A 20,241-nucleotide genomic window follows, 5' to 3' on the forward strand; every position below is an offset into this window, starting at 1 on the left:
CAGAGGCTGATTTTATTTATTTATTTTTTTTGAAAGGCTGTCAATGGAGGAGAGGCTTCACTATGCTGAATAAACAGCTTTTGTGCAGAAACTGCTTATCATTTAATGAAACTAAATCCTGTCGGCTAATCTTCAACTCGTTGGCTATTAAACAATAGGCTAGTTTTTGATTTTACTATTTTTAGAGTTTAAAGGTAGGATTTAGTTTACAGCATTTCTCATACATTTCTATAATATCTGTAAGTAGTGATTGACTGTCACAACTCTTGACTGAAATTCAATGATATCAAAGCTGTAATGTGATTGGTTATCAAGGCACATGTGATCCCAGTCGACTTTTACGCATTCTCCAATGCTAAGTAATACAGACCCTCATATCTCCCAATAATAAGACAATGCCCTGATTAGCTGGATCAGGTTTGTTTGATTGGGTTTGGAGCTGAAATCTGTGGGATGGCAGCTCTCCAGGAACAGGGCTGGAGTCCCCTGGTATTACCATGGTATACACAAATTGTGGTATTAAATGCATGTCCAAAAACATAGCAATACGATGAACATTTGTTAAAAAAAACATGGTATTATCAAGGCAGATACTAAGAGTACTCATACTACCTTTTGAAAGAGAATCAATCATAAGAATCAATTGAAATCATTAGAAACAGCTTAAGATAAATGTATGGAGTAAGGCAAAGAAAAGCCAGTTGTACCTTTCATGCCGTTCAGGCTCCTGTAGAACTGCCTCATCTCTGTCACTGTCCTCTGTGGTCTCTGGAGAGCTGGTCAGAGGGGGGCTGAGAGAGGACTGCATGCTGCTAGGGGCATCCATGCTGCCCCTACCACTGCTTTGGCTTGCATAACTTCTGTAGCTTCCCTCTCTCTCTGAACTCTTCCTGTATCTGTTAATTTCCACATCCACCTCCTGCCCATCTTCATATTCTTCCTCTCTCTCCCCCACTTGGCTTTGGCTCCGTCTTCCAGATGGCAAGGCTGGCAGAGAGGGGCAATAAGGCCGAGGCCAGCTAGAACCCCCTGTTGATAAGGCAGCATGAGTGCTATGTCCTGGCACTAGCTTTCTGCGGGATTGTGAGTTATTCATGGAGCCATCATATGATTTAGAGGCCTGATGATGGGGGTCTTGTGTTTGACTTTCTAAAGGCACAGATGAATCGGTTTGCAAACTGGGACTACTTTTAGGCTTATCTGCCACAGATTTGGGTCTGCATGCAAAGGGGGACATTGTAGAATCTCGACCAAGTGTCAGCGAGTCTACCCAGGCATCAGGGGTCAAAAACTGGTCCTTGTACAGTTTTGAGTCTAAACTTTGAGTGCTCTTGTGCCGATTCCAATTGTTTGACCCCAGGCTCTTTGTCTTCCGAGGCATCGTTCCACAAACATTGATTTGAGATACAGTTTTGCTTGACCAATTGTTTAACTTCTTCTGCTTTCTTAAACTCGTATCTCCTGATCTGTCGTTTACAAGATCTGATAATCTGGGTCGGTCGTAATCTAGAGTCTCATAACTGTGATCCGAGCTCAGCATGGACCTTGAATAAGGAGACTGGCCCTCAAGATCAGGTCCATCTACACTCATCTCTGAATAAACACTAGTTGGATTTATCTGACTAGTGCTTCTTTCTATGGTCCGCCTCTGCTGATCGTCTGAGGGGGAACATATACATGGGTCATAACAATGTTGACTTCTGCTTGAGGTCCTCTGACCTCTATGCCCTACATCAGTTTGGGTCTTCTCCAATTTGTAGATTAAGGGTTCATCCACAACACGACCAAGACTTGACTCGACAGGAGTTCTGCTTCGTCTTCGGTCCCATGTTTGCGATTTTTGGTGTTCCCCTCTGTCTAGACTACGAGACCTTTGGTAGTTGGATCTGTGGATGGAATAGCAACCTTGTTGATTCTGCCTATACCTGGTATCCTTTCCATTAGAGGTATGTAGGGGCACCAAGCTTGCAGAAGAAATCCTGTGTCTTTCCTCCCATGGAATGCAAGAGGCAGCTCTTCCCTTCAACATGCTGGTATTCTCAGATAAAAGGCTTTGTCTAATGGCTTGGCAGTTACCCTGAGGTGTTGAGGTTTCTTGAATTTTCCAGATTCTTCCATACTCGTCATCTGTCTGTTCAAGACTATATGGATTTGTGTACTTGCGTAATTCCCTTTCAAGCTCCTCTCTCTCACGAGCTAAAGATAAACAGTGACTTAGGTTTCCTTGTTCCCTCTCATGCTCCATCTGCAAAACCAGGGTACTGGCTGTAGAGTGTTTGGTACCTTGTTTCACGGACTGCCGACCCAGAGTACTTTCTGAATGAGGATAGAGAAAAGAGCCACTACTATCTGATGAGAGACTTGTCTGGTCTGGTCCATCCAAGAACTCTTGCTCCAGAATGGGCATGTAATGGGCGTTCAATGAGAGGTGCTTAGCCATGGCTCGTGTTCTGCTAGAAGAAGGGATGTCTGATGCGAAAGGTGGAAGATCCACTGAAAGGACAAAGGGTGGCTTTTTTCTTTCATCCCTGTAGGATCTCAAAGACTGGGATTTCTGGATTCTGAAGCTCCTGTTTCCATCTGATGACCGATGGGAGTTTTGACTTGGGTTTCTCTTGACCTGAGAACTGACAATATTGGCGTCTTCACAAGAATCAGCAATAAAGCGTCCATCAGGGCCTCGGTGGATGAACTCCACAGAGGACACAGGGGCAAGTGATGCCCGTTGGAGATGGCTCTCAGGGAGGGAATGGTGGGATGGAGTGTGAGCTTGAGGCAGGAGATGTTGCCGCTGGGCATGAAAATCACTGTGACCAGACTTTTCAAGGGAGGAGTGATTGGAAGAAGAGGAAGTGTAGGAGAGTGGACGAGCTGGTAGGAGCCTTTGGTTCAGGGTGTTGTCAGGGCTGCTAAGGTCAAGGATAGGAATTTAGTACATTCCAAAATGGTTGCAATGAACAGGAAAAATTTGGGCAATGAAAAAGGGTTTCATGAGGTGAGGGTGGTGAACTTACTTTTCAGAAGGGTTATTATTTATTGCAGGAGGGAGATCTGAAAGGAGGGAACCAATTTTACAATGGAATGAGAGATAGGATAAATGATCATGCATGAAGAATAACAATATGAGGTAAAGGAGTGAGAGCATCTTCTAAGATGGATACACTGAGGCAGACTGTTAAAACAGTTCTAAGCAGTTCAAAGTGTTGTTTCTTTACCCTTGACATTCTGCCTACGCCTTCGGTTCCTTTTGTGAAAAATGAAACAGACTATTGTCAGGGTCAGGATAAGAGCAAGACAAAGGAGTCCGACTCCACCCATAACACCAGCCATTAGCTGGTCAGGAAAGTCTAGGAGGCGGGAACTGGCTGGGTGCATATTCATTCCTGTGGAGAGCAATGAAAGGTTTTAATGGTTGGGTATGTTAAAAAACGTATAGATGTTCTTATAAGTATAGCTTAGACTAATAAATTCCAACAATTTCTGAAGGAAATATTACGGACAGGTGATTAGAACAGAGAATGTGTGAAGCACTAACCGATGGTGGAGACACTGATTGATGGACTGGCCATGCTCAGCTGATCTCCACGTTGAGAGAGAAGCCTCAGTTCATACTTGCAGTCCTTCAGAGAGTGATACATCGTGAGAAAAATGACAAAATAAGGATGAAAGCAAAGGAAGAAAGAGTTGCATTTATCAAAAATGACAAGCTGTCTGATTCATGAAAATCTCAGATCATGTCTTCGAGAATATTTACCTTACATAACCCTGGAAGAAAGATTTGACTCTCAGCTGGGCTAATGTTCTCTTTCAGATGAATCCATTCCCCTCCTTCAAGGCGTGACTGTACGACAAAACTGTCAATGGGTGGAGAATGGGACTGAGGCACTGACCACGACAGAAGAATTCCCTCTGAACTCTTGTTGATCGAGAGATTTGTAGGTGGTACCAGCTTGACCGCAACAGGAAGTGCATCTGTAAAATAAAATATTAACAGAGAGGGACTGAAATGAACAGCTTGCTTTTATTCAGTTATTCACAGTGTGCAGCATAAATACAGATGGTTTAACATTAATTTGAGTCTGCATGAGGTAGCCAGCACACAGGCTAAGTGATTTTAAAGACCCAATGAAATCAAAATTGGAGTTCTGTGGCTTTTAGACCATTAGCTTTGAGGGCATCTATATGCCAATACATTCCTAAAAAATGACAAAATTAATTAAAATAGATGAAAATGATTGTGATGATGAATTTAAATGTACAGGCTTTCTCTTCTTTCTATGTACAATAGTTTGTTCAATAAAATGCTATCCTCCTAATATCACATGTCACTTAATAGCAACAAAATGTAAGGAATTCACGGCCATGAAATCTAGGTTAATAAAACCACTTCATAGGGACTTGGAAGTTTCTTTTGCACAGTTAATGTTTACCCAGAGTTGTGATGGTAGTGATCTCACTGAAGGGCCCAGTGCCAATTTTATTTTGGGCCACAACACTGAACTGGTACTCAGTGACAGGAAGAAGATTGGTGACCAACAGACTGTTCTCAGTGGAGAGGTCTGAGAAAGACAACCACTCTTGCTTTTCCTCTTTCCTTTCTGCTGACACCTGCTTATACCTGAAAAAAGAATGTTAGCAAGTTTTCAAAAAAAAAAAAAAAAGATTTCTGAAGACAGGCTTAAACCATCCAGTGAAAAGTAGCAACACTACTAACTTTTTTCGGTAGCGTAAAAATAGTAAAAATTGTAAAATGCCATTTTTGCACGACAAAATGCTAATTTTTTGGGGGGGAGATTTGTGCACCTTCTTGAGATTTGTATTGTGCATGCAGCTTTGTGACTCTGCTTTGCATTGTTTTTGCATTTCGAGTAAATTTATTAGATAAATACTGCTCTTATTACAAAAAAATATCATCTGACAGACTACAATTTCAAAATACTTAAGATTTACAGAGATCAACTCTAACAAGACAGACACAAACCAGACAGTGAATTTCTGGGCATATCCTCCATCAAAGCCATCTACCCAGGAGACGTTGGCCTGGTTAATTCCTGGTATCACAGATACTGATGACACTGCATGTGGACTTGTACCTGTGAATCAGAAGGAAACAAGATATGTGTGACATGTGAAGTGTGATACATGAGGTGTGACAGCAAGTTGCAAGTTCAATCTAGATGAGGACTACTCAACATTGAAAAGCTCAGAGGCCACAAGACAAGATTGCCTTTAGCCCCTCTTGGGCTTTTATTTAGCTGAACTTCAAACCCAAAATGAACACAAAAGATGTCTGTGCTTACTGTTACAGTAAACATCACATGGCCCAAATGTGGTAGTAATGATCTAGATGATTTAAGTCTTACCCAGCACAAGGACTGTTGTTCTGACGGATACAGTGGCCACACGGTTGGTGGAGCTGCACTCCCATTCCCCCTGGTGGTCTTTACTGAGAGGATGCAGAATGAGGGAGCCATTCGCTGCTACAGTGAACAGTGAGCGAGAGGCTGTGCCAACCTAAGAGGAGCAGTGCCATAATGAAGCATATAATGAGATTAAACACCAATTTTAATTAAAACTTGATTTCCAGCGGTAAGGGGGTGCATTATAATATTTGGAGAAAATTAAAATTCTCAGTTTTTGTGCACAGGACTGATGCTATTTTTTCTAATGTTAATCAGCACAGTTTTATATAAGCAGTTGTAAACTATTGCTGCTGAACAGTACACCTCATAACATTATAGGAATGTTCTGGGGTAAATATGTGTTTAGCTCAATCAGCAACATCTGTGGTTTGTTGTTTACCAGAAAATAATTTAAACTTGTCCCCTAGTTTGAAAGAACAAACATAAAACATGTACAGTAATACACTTTCAGTGGAAGTCTTTAAAAAAGAAAACAATCTTTATGAACTTAATATGGTATTTCTACTGATTAGAACTGAAAAAGGGGGATTTTTTATTGTAAATACTGTTACATTGTTTGTGCTACAAAATATGCTAGAATACCATCACTTTGACAAGTGAACCAAGAATGTAAGTGTAAAGGCACAGTGAAATGACTTTCACCTTTTTCCAGCTGACTTTTGGAGCCCGATTACCGTCCATCTGACATGGAATAACAAGCATGTGCCCAACATCCTGTCTGTACTCCTTACGAGGTGACGCTTTAAATGATGGAGGATCCTTAAAGATGAAAACACTTATATCATGGCTTGAAAATTCACACTAACCATATCTAATTGTATTTCCATTCCATTCCATCACTTTTTCCCCACAATATTCTAAGACAGATATCTGTTATATATGGAAGCTGTTTCCGCCACTGAACAAGCATAAAAAAGGTAATTGCAACATTTTGTCTCACAATTCTGACTTTTTTCCTCAGAATTATAAGTTTATACCTCACAATTCTGACTTTATAACATGGAATTGTGAGTTATAAAGTCAGAATTGTAAGATATAAACTCACAGTTTTAAGAAAAAAGCCAGAATTCCGCATTTGTATCTCACATTCATGAGAAAAACGTCAGAAAAAGTCAGCCTTATTTTTTTTTATTCTGTGGCAAAAATGGGCTTCCATAGTTATAAACATTTGTATTTTTACATATTTTAATATATTTTTTGTTATTTTTTTACATATATATTTTTACAAATATATATAACATATATAATATATAACTATTTTGTTACAGAAAACAAAATTAAAAATTTTTTTAATTGGCAACACTCTGTAAAACCCCACCTGTAGTATAACGGTGGTGGGCTCAGACTGGCCCATTGTCCCAAAGCTATTGTAGGGAGTACACGCGTATACACCTGCAGCGTCGTCATTAGCTGTCGCTATGATTATAGAGCCTTCTGAAGTCAGTGTCCATCCAGGATACTGTTGAAAGACATTCACAGTTATTCTGAGTGTTTTATGAAATAATGCTCTTTGGAAAGATGTGAGGTTACGTCATGAAGAGAGGGGTATAAGTGTAAGCACAGCATGGTGTCACTGAATTAAAATCAATATGTCAAGCATTAGTAGCAGAGAAAAAGCACTCAAGAAAGCACTTAGGAGTAGCAGTCTACTTATAAAATGTACATATGAAAGGTTTAAAAGTTTTTTGTATGGATAGTGAGAAAAGCAAAAGTTACTCACCATGTCTAAATCGAGTGGTTTGTCATCTTTGATCCAATCGACATGTGATAATGGTGGTTCAGCTCTGACGGGGCACGCAATGATGCCCCTCATGCCAGTGGGGAGGAAGGTTAATGAGGGAATCTTGCTCACTTGTGCTGGGTCTGTTAAAAAAGATATATATTGTTTTCAATATAATTTTTTAAAATTTGGGGTAAAACTGTTATTTCTTATGCTCATAATTTTATTTATTTGATGAAAAATACAGTAGAACAGTAATATTGTGAAATATTGCAAAAATAACTATTTTCTATTTGAATATATATTAAAATGTAATTTTTTCCTGTGATGCAAACAGTCTTTAGTGTCACTTCAGTGATCCTTCAGAAATCATTCCAATATGCTAATCAACATCAATGGTTGTGGATTCTTTGATGAACAGAAAGTTTACCAAGAACAGCAATTATTATATATATGTGACCCTGAACCTTAGTCTTAAATCGCTGAGGTATATTTGTGGCAAAAGCCAAAAATACATTGCATGGGTCAAAATGATAGATTTTTCTTTTATGCCAAAAATCATTAGGACATTAAAGGGGTGGTTTACTGCGATTTCACTTTTTTCATTTTAAATAGTGTGTAATGTTACTGTTGGTGCATGAACAGTATCTGCAAAGTTGCTGCGCTGAAAGTTCAACATAAGCGGAGATATCGTCTTTTAAAAATCAGGAAGTTTAATGCCTACAAAAACGACTCATATGGGACTACGAGATACTTCCCGGGTTGCATACGTAATAAACCCATAAATTTGCATCAACCCCTCCCTCCGGAACATGCAAAAAAGGGGGCAAGGCCATGTTCTGCGGCTTTGTTGAAGAGGAAGAGTTATAGTGGAGAGTTGTAGTCATGCCGTCGAAACGGTGTTATTTTCACCCAGCTGTCAGGTCTTCTGTGTTCGGGCTTCCTACGGACGCTGTAGTTCGTCAGCAATGGTTAAAATTTATGTTTGATTATGTTCCTGACAATTACAATCCTAATTTAGCTCTCTGTGCTGCGCATTTTACGGAAGACAGCTTCCAGAGTCTACACAAGTTCAGTGCCGGATTCACACAGAAACTATTACTAAAACATGGAGCAGTTACAACTTTAAAACCAGAGGCAGCAGTTGTTGGACCACAACCTGTAAGTAAGATTTCATAATTTCAAATGTATTTGCATGTATAATTTCAGACGTAATGTTTTAGTTTTATCAAGGACGTAAACAAATGCCAACGCTGGCTTTAGTAGCCAGTTAGTTAAATGCTATTTCGTGTGTCTTTGACAAATGCGTACAAACATTTTGAACCCGAATTTGTAATTATGTACTAATTTTGTAAATGTATTTTCCATGTATACTTTATGACGTAATTTTTCGATTTGATCAAGAACGTAAACACAAGCCAACGCTGTTTGGTTATAGTAGCCAGTTAGTTCGATGCTATTTTGTGTGTATAAGACACACTTGTACAAACTTCAAAAAATGATATGTAATCACAACAGCAAACTTCCATTCAGAAACGTTTTGTAAGAGCCGTGCTTGCAGAAGTTCTGCTTGACTCTCTTCATTACCGCTTTCTGGGTCTGATTCTGGCTCAAACTGATACAGCAATATTGACACCATTATTTACATTTGACCGGAGCACATGCAGCTGTCGCCCGTAAAGGTAATGGGCGTGAAGTCAACCGGTCGTTCAAATGACAGAGGAGAAAGCGGCTTACAATAAAGGTGAAATATATGAAAAATAAGGCGTTTTTTTAACAAACGAAACACGAAGACATGTTATATTGCACCCCATAAACACAATCAAGCAAAGAAAAAAAGCAAGTTCCATGAAGATATTTTGTAAATTTCCTACTGTAAATATATAAAAACTTAATTTTTGATTAGTAATATGCTTTGCTAAGAACTTCATTTGGACAACTTTAAAAGCGATTTTCTCAATATTTCGATTTTTTTGCACCCTCAGATTCCAGATTTTCAAATAGTTGTATCTCAGCCAAATATTGTCCTATCCTAACAAACCATACATCAATGGAAAGCTTATTTATTCAGCTTGCAGATGATGTATACATCTCAATTTAATAAAAATGTACCCTTATGACTGGGTTTTGTGGTCCATGGTCACATCCATTATTTAGTTTTTCACCACGTGAAACACTTACGCTGCACAGTGAGGGTGGCTGAGGCAGAGGGGGAGATGGGAAGTCCATTAGTGGGCATGCAGGTGTAGTTCCCAGAATCCTCTGGAATCAAACGCGATATGAGAAGTGTACCGTCCACTATGATCTTAACTCGAGACTTCAGAGACCTAAAACAAACACACATGAATACTGCATAAGCTACATGTTACCTGTAAATACTAAGGTGGAGGTTCACAGTTTTAGAAGAGAACTCACTCAATGTGATAAATATCTTCTCCTTGTTTTTGCCACACATAGGTCATGTTGGGTGGGTCAGCTTCAGCCTGGCACTTCAACTTGGCATCCTGGGACATGTTGAGAACAGTGTCCGTTGGAGGAATTACGATCACTGGAGGGCCTGTTGATAGAAAAAAAATACACAATGTTCATTAATGCAGCAATACGAATACTTTTACTTGTAAACAAAAATTGCAAACTTAAAAAAAAAAAAAAAAAAAAAAGTATTTATTATGGAAATAATATACTAAGTGCAAAGTAAATGTAGTGTTTTCAGACACTTAACTGCATGTTATTTAAAATTAAATACAAATGTATTACATTTTAAGTTTATATTAAAAGCAATTATTTAAACTTGAGGACTTTTTTGCCACACTTACACAGGACCTAAATGCATCTTTATATGTAATTTCATAATTCCTTCTATTGTCTTTGAAATGTGATTAAAGTGTACTATTGAATGTACTTACAAGAGATATGCAAACTCAAATATACTTTAATATACTTAATACTTACTTTAGTAAATTAAAATATATTAACTTTAAACGGAATATCAAACACACTACAGTTAAAATTATAATCAAGTACTTTTCATGTGCTTTAGCATGTTTGTCAATACACCAAAATAAGTGTACTTCTATAAAGCCTGGCAAAAGATTATTAAAACATAATGATTTAAATGTACTTTAAAGTAAAATTTTAATTTGACATTATTACAAAGTGCACTTTTTAAACTTAAGTGTGTTCAGAAACATAGCCATCCAAGTGTACTCTATGTAAGTGGCCTTTCATTAATATTGTATTAACCTCATGTACATTTTAAAATATACTTTTAAGATTTGAAGTACTGTGTATGACAAATGCAAATTCAATACAAATAAGCATTTAACAAACATAAACTTGTATTGTTTTGCACGTTCATTTCCTGGGAATTGAATCCATGATTTTGCCATTGCTGGAATTTACTGTAATGTTTGAGCTACAGACACTTGAAAATGAAGTGTGCTTAAATGTAATGTATTAGAACACCACCACTAGGTGGCGCCATTCAATCAGAAAAGCTTAAAATTGTCATGTAGAATATAATGGCATGAGCCAAAGGTTTCAAAACTATTGCAACGAGGGTGAAAATTGTCCCCCTTCCCCTTTTTTGGGGGGCAATAACCATATTTTAAGACCAAAACAGAAGTATCAGCCAATAAATAAGCCAATCAGTTTCATGCAAGTCGATCCAATACATGTGCAATCTGCATCAGTAATTCTAACATGGCTCGCACTCACGTACCTTATTTCCACCAAATTAGTTATGATTAATGGGCAAACATTATACCATCTAATAAATATTCATAAGCAAGACTGATAAGGTTTATAATGGTCTCCGCAACACTTCTCAGATCGTTTCAATGTACCTGAGTAATACAGATAATCATCCTAAATGAGGAGAAAACATCAGTGCTGACTTACCAATGACTTTGAGCTTTGTGAAGTGAGTCACATTTCCTTCAGTGTTGGAGGCGTGACACTGATACTGGCCTGATGTTTCTCTGCTTACAGCATGGAAAGATACACTTCCATTCATGATCTATAGGACCAAAATGAGAAGTGTGTGAAAAGAGAGTGGAGGATAAATGTATTCTAGATCTGATCCTCTATTGCATTTGTGAATCTGATGAAGTCAATCCATGTCTGTTGGCTTTAAGGTCAGTAAGTGTGTACAGCCTCAAACTTCTTTCATTTCCTGGAAAATTGATTAAAATTCTTATGACTCATATTGTTTGGAGTAGTGTATAGGCTACATTTTTTTTTCCAATCAAATGCTCTCCAAAATGTGCACTTGCAGGTAGTAAATCATAGTTTTTTTTCCAGGCTGTGACGCGAACTAAACATCATTGTCTGTTTAAAATAGGGCAAGCACTTTGATATGTCCCACCCAACTTTCCGTACGGAAATATCAACACAGGGACTATAATAGTATTTGTCAACCAAAGTACTAACATCCCACCTTTACTTTGCTTTGAGGAGTTATAGGTCGTCCATCTTTAGACCAGGTTATTGTAGGCTGTGGATTTCCCTGAGCTGCACACTTCAGAGTTACCAATGTCCCTACAAACACTTCAACTCCAGGAGGGGAGGTCTCCGTAAACACAGGAGGCGCTAGACACAGGAGTAAGCAAAGAAAACAGTCATGATGTTCCAAAAAAAAAAAATGTAATGTAATGTTATGAAGAACAGTTCATAAATTAGTTATTCTTCGTGTTGGAGAGTTACTAACAAAAAGCAGCGATGCTACTAGATTTAGTTTTCAACCACAGACCTACTTCTCTGATTCAATTTTAAATTACATATTCTAATAGTTAAACATTATAAATATAAATCTCCACTACTGTTTAACAGTTTTAGGTCTATAAGATTTTTAAATGAATTAGAAAAAAGTCACACACACACACACGTATGTATACTTACTTACGTACTGTATTTAAAAAAAAAAATCATTTCTAACAACATGCATTTACTTTCACTTTTTATCAATTTAACACATCCTTGCTGAAAAATATTATACACTTCTTCAAAAAAAAACAAAAAAGAAAAATACTGATCCCAAACTTTTGAATGGTAATGTATATTGTTACATTACCATTATATGTATGTTGTATATTGTGCACAACTGTTTCCAACAATGATAATAAATCAGCATATTAAAATGATGTCTGAAGGATCATGAGACACTGAAGACTGGCGTAATGGCAGCATTTTAGCATTTCACCACAGGAATAAATTATATTTTAAAATATATTAAAATAAAAAAACATTATTTTAAATTGCAATAATATTTCACAATATTACTCTTTTTCTATATTTTTGATCAAAGAAATGCAGCCTTGATGAGCAGAAGAAACCTCTTTAAAAATATCCAAAATCTTACTGATCCTAAATATTAATATTCTAATATTCTAAATCTTACTAATCCTAAATATATCCCATATGTGTGTGTGTGTGTGTGTGTGTCTTAAATACATATTTTTGAAATATATCAATAGCTTGTAGCCAATTACTAATTCAAAATGGTAGGCTTATCTAGTCATGAGTAGCTTACAACTTTGAAAGATAAAGTTTTAAAATAGCACCCTCAACTTTATCAGTTTATTTTACTTTAATGAAAGGCACAGTGGAGTCCAGCCAGGCTTGCAAGATGCTCTCAAAGAACTAACGAGTTGAAAACTGAACCTAATGTCAGCACAGGCCTCAAGTGGCTTCTGTAATCTGGCCAACACGGAGTCTGAGTGTCAGAAAATGGCCTCAAGGTGTGGCCGACAGAGACAGAGCAGACTCTCGAACAGGTGCATGAGCAAAGCCTGGTAACAGGTGCATGTATTCATTCATTGTTCACTGCATATTTGAATGGAGTCGTGGGTTGGAGACTGTGGGATGAGTATAATGGCATTGTCTAGCTGATCTTACATAAAGAGAATTGCTGTAATGCTTCTGATTCACACTCTTGGTAAAATTGGATATCTTTTCTTACTATAAATAATTCAGGTCTACGCTGTTGGATGGTGAGTCTCACCTGTAACGGAGAGTAGAGTCCAGCTCCCGTTGCTGCCAGTCTCATCTGTGGTTTTGTCTAACGGGAGGATTCGGCACTCATACCAGCCTTCGTCCTCCAAGAGAAGCCCCCTCATCTGCAGGGATGTTCCCCTGATGAGTGACACTCGACCTGGACACGATCAGGAGACGGGAAGGGTCAGAAACAACAAACATGTAAAAAACAAGACTATTTCAACAATCCAACAAGCTAAAGAAAAGTCAAATATAAAAAAATTAGATTTTTCAAATGTGTTTTGATTTTTTATATGCGTATTATTACTATTTTTCTATATTAGAATTATTTTATTTTATTTTATTTATTATATTGTATTTTTATATTATTTTAAGCAAACTTATCTTTCAGTTCACAATTTTAATCTGCATTTAAAATAAAATACAGTACATGGAATTTGTGAGTTTGTACAAAACAAATACAAAGTATATATATGCTGCAGATATAAATGACACAATTTATTTAATTAATTAATTTTAAACTTCAAAAAGCTAAATATAATTTATTTTGAATATAAATTATTTTATATTTAAATTTAATAAATTAATTTAAATTCTAAAATACACATCATAGATTTATTTTAGTTGAATAACTTTAAAATCAATAAATTAATTAAAAATATTTTATTTAAAGTTTATAAAGTTACACACATACAAGTGTCCAATATGCCATGCATACAATATACCATAACTTATACCATAACTTCTTCAAATCAATCAAATTGCACAAATGAACTACATTTGGTTCAGACTTAACTTTAAAAAAAATAATGCAACATTTGAAGTTTAAATGTAAAAAAAAAAAAAAATAAATTCCAATATCATTTATTTTAGTTAGAGTTTTTAAATCAATTAAATTTATTTCAATAATGCAACAAAAAAACTTTTTTTTAAAATTTAAATTTAAGTTCATTTGAATTCTAAAATACACATTGTATATTTAAATATCCAATATACCATTTATCTTAGTTGGACAAGGAATTTATATTTTTAATGATTTTTTTAAAAATTATTATTTATTTAAATGAATAATTAAATAAATAACTAAAACACACACGTCAGTGTCCATTATACCATTTAGTTTAATTGGATAAGGTGCAGATTGAGTGTTTAATCTAGATCTTTTAGCGCTTGAAACTCTATCTCTCAGTTGCCAGGTGACTGCACCCTGTAGCGACGGTGTTTGCTGACTCACCCCTCCCTCCTCTTTCGTCTCTCTCTCTCCCTGTCTTTATCTCTCTTTCACTCAGTAAAAAAAGCTTTTCAAAGACTTGTTTGTGTCTCAGACATTATAGTCATTTAAAGAGACCAGTGGTCAAAATCTCCACCACAGAAGCCACATCAAAGATAAAATTGTCTCAAAACTGAAAATCCATCATCTGCAAACACGTGTGCGGCTGATGCACAGAGTATAGCTATGATGTGTTTAGGAAAATAGGCGGTGACAGCAATCATTAACCGAGCTCCCAAGAGGAGTGACTGTGGAAACAGAACTCAGCCTGAGATAACAGCTGAGAGCATCATCACGGTCCATCCGCCCCTGTTTATTTTACCCACATGGAAGCCGGAGGTCACGGAAAAGGGACACGGACACCATCATCCCAAGGGATTTGGACTATACAACGTGTTCCTGTCCAGCCCAGACACCCAGGGTACAAGCCGGCACTAAAATGTTGCCATGGTACCTCCTGCCAGTGGTTTGGATTTGAATTTAGTTGCCGTGGTGACAGGGATTAAAATCAGTTCGGGGGCAGGGCTTAGGAGGGATTTAAACTCTCAAATTACTAGACACTCCTGAAAAAAACCTGAGGAGAAAGTAAACTGTTTAGTTTTGAAATTTCAGACCAGCAGTAGGAAGGAAATCACAGAGATCTCTTTAATGTTTCTCCAAAAGAGCAGTGAGATTAAATGAGAGCAAACTGAGACTTCTACTGAATCTCCTGCTTCACAGATTTCTCTCCAGAAAAGTCTTCTCAGAAGAGCTCTCACTAATGTCTCACACTGTGCTCATATTTGCAAAGATATGAGTCAAAATCCGCTAAGACACAACAGTTTTAAAAAGTCTGCATGTTCTGCATCTGCATGTTCATAGGTTTAAACAAAATATTTTTATTATCCACCTTATTCTGCATCTGCATGTTCATATGTTTAAACAAAATATTTTTATTATCCACCTTATTCTTCAACACGGAAGTGAGCCTATGGGCGAGACTTCCGGTTCATTAGTCGTTGTAGGGAAATAACGAGAAGAATAACAATGTGCAGTAAACAGTAAAACTGCGCAACAAACCAGTGTGTTTATAATTAAGATAATACATTAAAATAATATAGTAAGACACACAAATTTGCAATATCATGCAGCAAAACGAGCTGTTTTGTACAGCTAAAAATAGCTGGACGCCGATGAGACCCATAAAATTTACAATTGGCCGCGTCCGCTTTTATGGTAAAAATAAGCTGGATAAGATACAATAAACACAACTTTGCGCATCAAAACCACTCCTTTCCTGGTAAAAAAAAAACAAAAAAAAGAAAGAGCTTGAACTTGAAAAGTTCAAAAGTTAACGGATTTGCGACAGCTGAATGTAACATTTTGTCTGTCAAAAAATAACATGCATAATAAATGGTAGAAATTGCGAGAAGCCTGCAGAGGAGTGCACGCATTTCCTGAAAACCCACACTATCGGATGTTTTGACTGCCTCGTCACTTTCCGAGAAGAAGGAGAAAATGCGGCCTGAGCGATAACATTTGTTCAGGTGACAGGTGATTTTTATAAAATGTAATCACTATCTTCTTAGTTATTTAAAAGATTAAGGCAGTTATCAAAGTTGGATAAAATATTGTTTAATTTTCCTAAAGCTTATACATTTTTCATGATTTGTTACATAACCCCTTAGCTAATTTTGACTCATAATCAGAAAGATTTCAAATTCTTTCCTATGCAATGCTCTCCATATTTGTTACAGTGCTACACTTTCATATCAACATTTGTCTAATTTATTTCTATTTTTAGTTCTCCTTTATTTAAAGAGAAACATCTGAGACAAATGTGATATAAATCAAACATAATAGAAAACTTAATTTTAGAGGTGTGGAAAAAAATCTGAGCAATAAATCTGCCCACTGTGTATATTTTATGAGAAAAACATGAGTAAACGAACCTTGGGAATGAGAGTTTATGCCCATTTATGAATAATTAAAAACAGGACTGGGAAGTATACACTCTAATACATTAAAGCATAAAAAGCACCATCTGTGTGTGTTCACCTGTTTCCTGGTGCAGCAAAAGATTTATCTGAAGTCTTCACACGCAAGTGCAAACTCACTTGTTTGTGACTGACTAACCATTTCCCACAGCAGATGACGGTCGTACAAACAAACACTCACTCTGTTGCTTAGTCGACGGTGGTTCAAATCTCAGGAGAAACTAATATTAGACTCCTGAACGTATGAAGTAACATATGCTGTCATTTGTATCCACTTGTAACAGCCAATGTTAGACTAAAAAATTGTTTTAAGTGCTTCACAGCTGTTAAATTGTGTTTAAAACTTTAGGAAGAATGTCCTTCGATAAAGTAACACTCAAGTCACCACATCCACCTATTCAAATTCAAAAAGGTTCAAAGTTTGAAGGTTTGCTAGTTGGAGGTATTGTATTCAGTAAGTCTGTGACTTGAGGCTATGAAACCTGGAGTCTAAATCCTATCCAATGCCTTCTATCCCAGAGACATTGTGTCACCTCTTGGCACAGGTTTCCCAGGTAGGGACTCTCCAGTTTCAGCTCAGGAAAGCAAGGGTCGGATTTCATACCATAGTCGTCATCTGTATTCTTTTCATTGTGTTTCAAGACACTGTTATCTTTTGAAATTTGAATCACCACAACGGGCTACGGGGAAGCTGCTTGGTTTGATTGGACCAATGGCCTTTCAAGATAGCGTGCTGCTGGTTAGAAAGAGTTTTGACTCAATTGGGTTTTTGAATGCTGACAGATGAGGGGGATGGGAGGTCATTTGGAACAGAGAGCACCAGTAAAAAGTCCTAATGGTCACACTTTTCACTGCAATCTATAGATCGCTTCTACTTAACTGCCAATGTAGTTTTAGGTTTCTAGCAAGCTAGATTCTGTTTAGTTAAGATATATATAAAAATACCATCACAAACCCTAAATGTGCTTTATTTTGTGGAGTGTAACAGTTATGATATATCACTATGAGCTCCAGAGTGGACACATGAGACTCTATATAGCCTAAGGTGACGAAATTCACACCCAGCTCACCCTTCACCTCTTCCCATGCTGCACCTGCCCCCCTCACTGCGCAAAAAGTCCCGGCTTTAGACCTGGTTTTTCTCTTCTTTGTTTCTTATCACATAAAACGACAGTTGTGACGCCCTCTAACCTTTATTGGGCTGTTGGTTTACATGGGGCCATTCATTCCTTCTTTCAGTTCACAAGGAAGGAATGTGAATAAAATCAATATTCAGTGGTGTTCAGTCTCGAAAACCACTGAAAATGCTACTTGAGAATGTTAACACAAGCTAAAAGATGTGAATCCGCTATTAACCAAACATTTGTTTATGCACAAAATATTCTCACAATATGCTTACGCTATCATTTGTTTGTCCAAGAAAACAAACTTGCTTATAAACCATTGTGAATACGCTATATAACCTTTTGCAAAACTGAAACCTAAAAACGTTGCTTGTTGCACATGTATACAAAATTGTGTACGAACCATTGCATGTTTCACAAGTAAACGAATTCACTTGTTGCTTTTTGCACAAGAAATTCACTTATGAAGCATTGTAAGTTCACTTAAAAGATGTTGCTTGTTGCACATGTAAACTAATTTGTGTATTAACTATTACATGTTGCACAAATAAACACATTCACTTATGAACTGTTGCTTCTTGCACAAGTAAATAAATTAGCTTACAAAGCATTGCAAATTCACTTAAAAAACGTTTCTTGATGTAGATGTAAACAAGTTTGTGCTTGAAGTGCTGTGTGTTGCACAAGCAAACAGTCGCTAAACTGTTCCTTCTTGTACATGTAAATAAATTAGCTTAAAAAGCTATCTACATTCACTTAAAAATGTGGCTTGTTGCACATGTAAACAAATTCACTTATAAACTGTTGCTTGCTCACAAGTAAACAAATGTGTTTATGAACCGTCACTTGTAAAGAAATTTGTCATTGTTTACACATTACCACATAGACCATTGCTTGGTGCATGAGAAAATTAATTAGGCTATGAACCATGCTATAAGTTAACTTAGTTATTGCTGATGCTCAGTAGGTTTGCATTCCATCGCCCGGGCAACATCGTAATGAACAGGTGCAGTGGTGTCTTTGAGAATTTGTTTAATTTGTTAGAAGACGCACTGTGCTCAAGCATAAACTGCAGGGCAGAACCTGTCGCCCGCTCACTGCCTGGAAGGTGAGGCTCATCCAAGCACAGAAAACTTGCAGTGTTGCCAAGAGAGCCTATTTCTTTCTATATTAGAGTCATTGCATTCTGTATTTTGGGGGTGTATTGGGGGGGGGGGGGACTCTATTGAAAGACTCTTTTCCCCATAGACACCCTTTGTATTCCAGCTCCCAAAGACACAATAGGGAATTCAGCAATGAGAGGGGGAGAAACTAGCAGGTCCCACAGCACACAAAAGAACAGAGTTACTGTAAGCTGAGACACGCTATGACCGAAGTGGCACTCAGGATAACGAATTATGAAAGAGGTGAGAGAAACTCCATTGTCCATAGTAGGATGTGGTTTACAACACGGCAGTCCATGGTTGGCAAGGTTTTCGAAAAGTGCCATACCTGTCCATATTCAGAGGTAACAGTATAGGCATTTAAATTGATAGTTCACCCAAAAATGACAATTCTGTCATTAATTACTCACCCTCATGTCATTCCAAACCTGTAAGACCTTCGTTCATATTCTGATAAATTAAGATATTTCTGAAGAAATCCAAGAGCTTTCTGACCTTGCACTGACAGCAATGCAACTACGTTAAGGCCCAGAAAGATAGTTAGGACATCGTTAAAATAGTTGTGACATCTGTGGCTCAACCTTAATGTTATGAAGCTATGAGAATACTTTTTTATGTGCAAAAATAACAACTTTATTCAACAATGTCTTCTCTTCCGTGTCAGACTTCTAACGTGCATTCACGAGAGTACCACGACACATTACTCTACTTGAAAACAAGCTGCAGCACATCCGGGTTCTACATCAGAGCAGCATCACAAGCATGCAATGTGGAACACTTGTGAATGGCGGTGGAGACTGACTAGAAGAGAATAAATTGTTGAATAAAGTCATTATTGCTTTCTTTGCTGTCTTTCTTTTCATTATGCTTTCTTTGTGCACAAAAATTATTTTCGTAGCTTCATAAAATTATGGTTGAACATGGGCTATTTTAGCGATATCCTTATTACGTTTCTGGACCTTGAATGTATCAGTTTCTATGCAGGGTCAGGAAGCTCTCGGATTTCATCAAAAATATCTTAATTTGTGTTCCAAAAATGAATGAAGTTCTTACAGGTTTGGAATGACATGACGGTGATGGAATTAAAAAATTTTTTATAACCATCTTAATTAACAAAAAGCTGTGTCCACATTTTGCATTCAACCCTGATTTTCCCGGTATTACAAAAAATGTAACATGCAAAATGTGAGACATCAACATCAAAACAAATACATGATCTCTTTCAGTATCCTCAATATTCTACGCATTTGTCAAGCTCATTTAAAAAAAATAAAAAAATAAATATATAATTAGGAATAAAATGAGTATGAATAAAAGAATAATCTTTTTTTTTTTTTTTACTTCATGGCAAAAATATATTTGGCAATTACAGAAAGCTTAATTTAGGCTAAATCTGCGACCCTGTTATTTATGATCAATTCATAATTTTATTCCAAATTTATCTTTTATTTCAATTTGATACATTTTCTTTTTGATGCATGGTAATACCTGGTAACATGTTGTGAAAATTGTAACACTATTATTTATTATGCATTCATAATTTTTATTCCAAATGTCATTTTTTATTTTAA

At 36.9% G+C, this 20,241-nt stretch overlaps 1 protein-coding gene across 2 annotated transcripts in view; it reads right to left on the reverse strand.

Annotated features, from left to right (window-relative positions):
- igsf9a (immunoglobulin superfamily, member 9a) overlaps window positions 1–20,241 on the reverse strand; it is a 31,718-nt gene that overhangs the window by 3,327 nt on the left and 8,150 nt on the right. The window contains exons 4-19 of one of the 2 annotated variants that reach the window (XM_058788784.1): window positions 13,145–13,294; window positions 11,582–11,733; window positions 11,044–11,161; window positions 9,559–9,700; window positions 9,325–9,470; window positions 7,144–7,286; window positions 6,742–6,882; window positions 6,066–6,182; window positions 5,364–5,514; window positions 4,982–5,093; window positions 4,431–4,618; window positions 3,755–3,972; window positions 3,536–3,620; window positions 3,216–3,383; window positions 3,015–3,051; window positions 708–2,906 (exon numbers count right to left, since the gene is read on the reverse strand). In XM_058788784.1, coding sequence (XP_058644767.1) covers window positions 708–2,906; window positions 3,015–3,051; window positions 3,216–3,383; window positions 3,536–3,620; window positions 3,755–3,972; window positions 4,431–4,618; window positions 4,982–5,093; window positions 5,364–5,514; window positions 6,066–6,182; window positions 6,742–6,882; window positions 7,144–7,286; window positions 9,325–9,470; window positions 9,559–9,700; window positions 11,044–11,161; window positions 11,582–11,733; window positions 13,145–13,294 — 4,267 coding nt within the window. Of the gene's footprint in view, window positions 1–707; window positions 2,910–3,014; window positions 3,052–3,215; window positions 3,384–3,535; window positions 3,621–3,754; window positions 3,973–4,430; window positions 4,619–4,981; window positions 5,094–5,363; window positions 5,515–6,065; window positions 6,183–6,741; window positions 6,883–7,143; window positions 7,287–9,324; window positions 9,471–9,558; window positions 9,701–11,043; window positions 11,162–11,581; window positions 11,734–13,144; window positions 13,295–20,241 lie in introns of both variants that reach the window. The other variant, XM_058788783.1, reaches the window with a different exon arrangement.

This window comes from Onychostoma macrolepis, chromosome 10 (assembly GCF_012432095.1).
Source record: "Onychostoma macrolepis isolate SWU-2019 chromosome 10, ASM1243209v1, whole genome shotgun sequence".
NCBI classification, from domain to species: domain Eukaryota; kingdom Metazoa; phylum Chordata; class Actinopteri; order Cypriniformes; family Cyprinidae; genus Onychostoma; species Onychostoma macrolepis.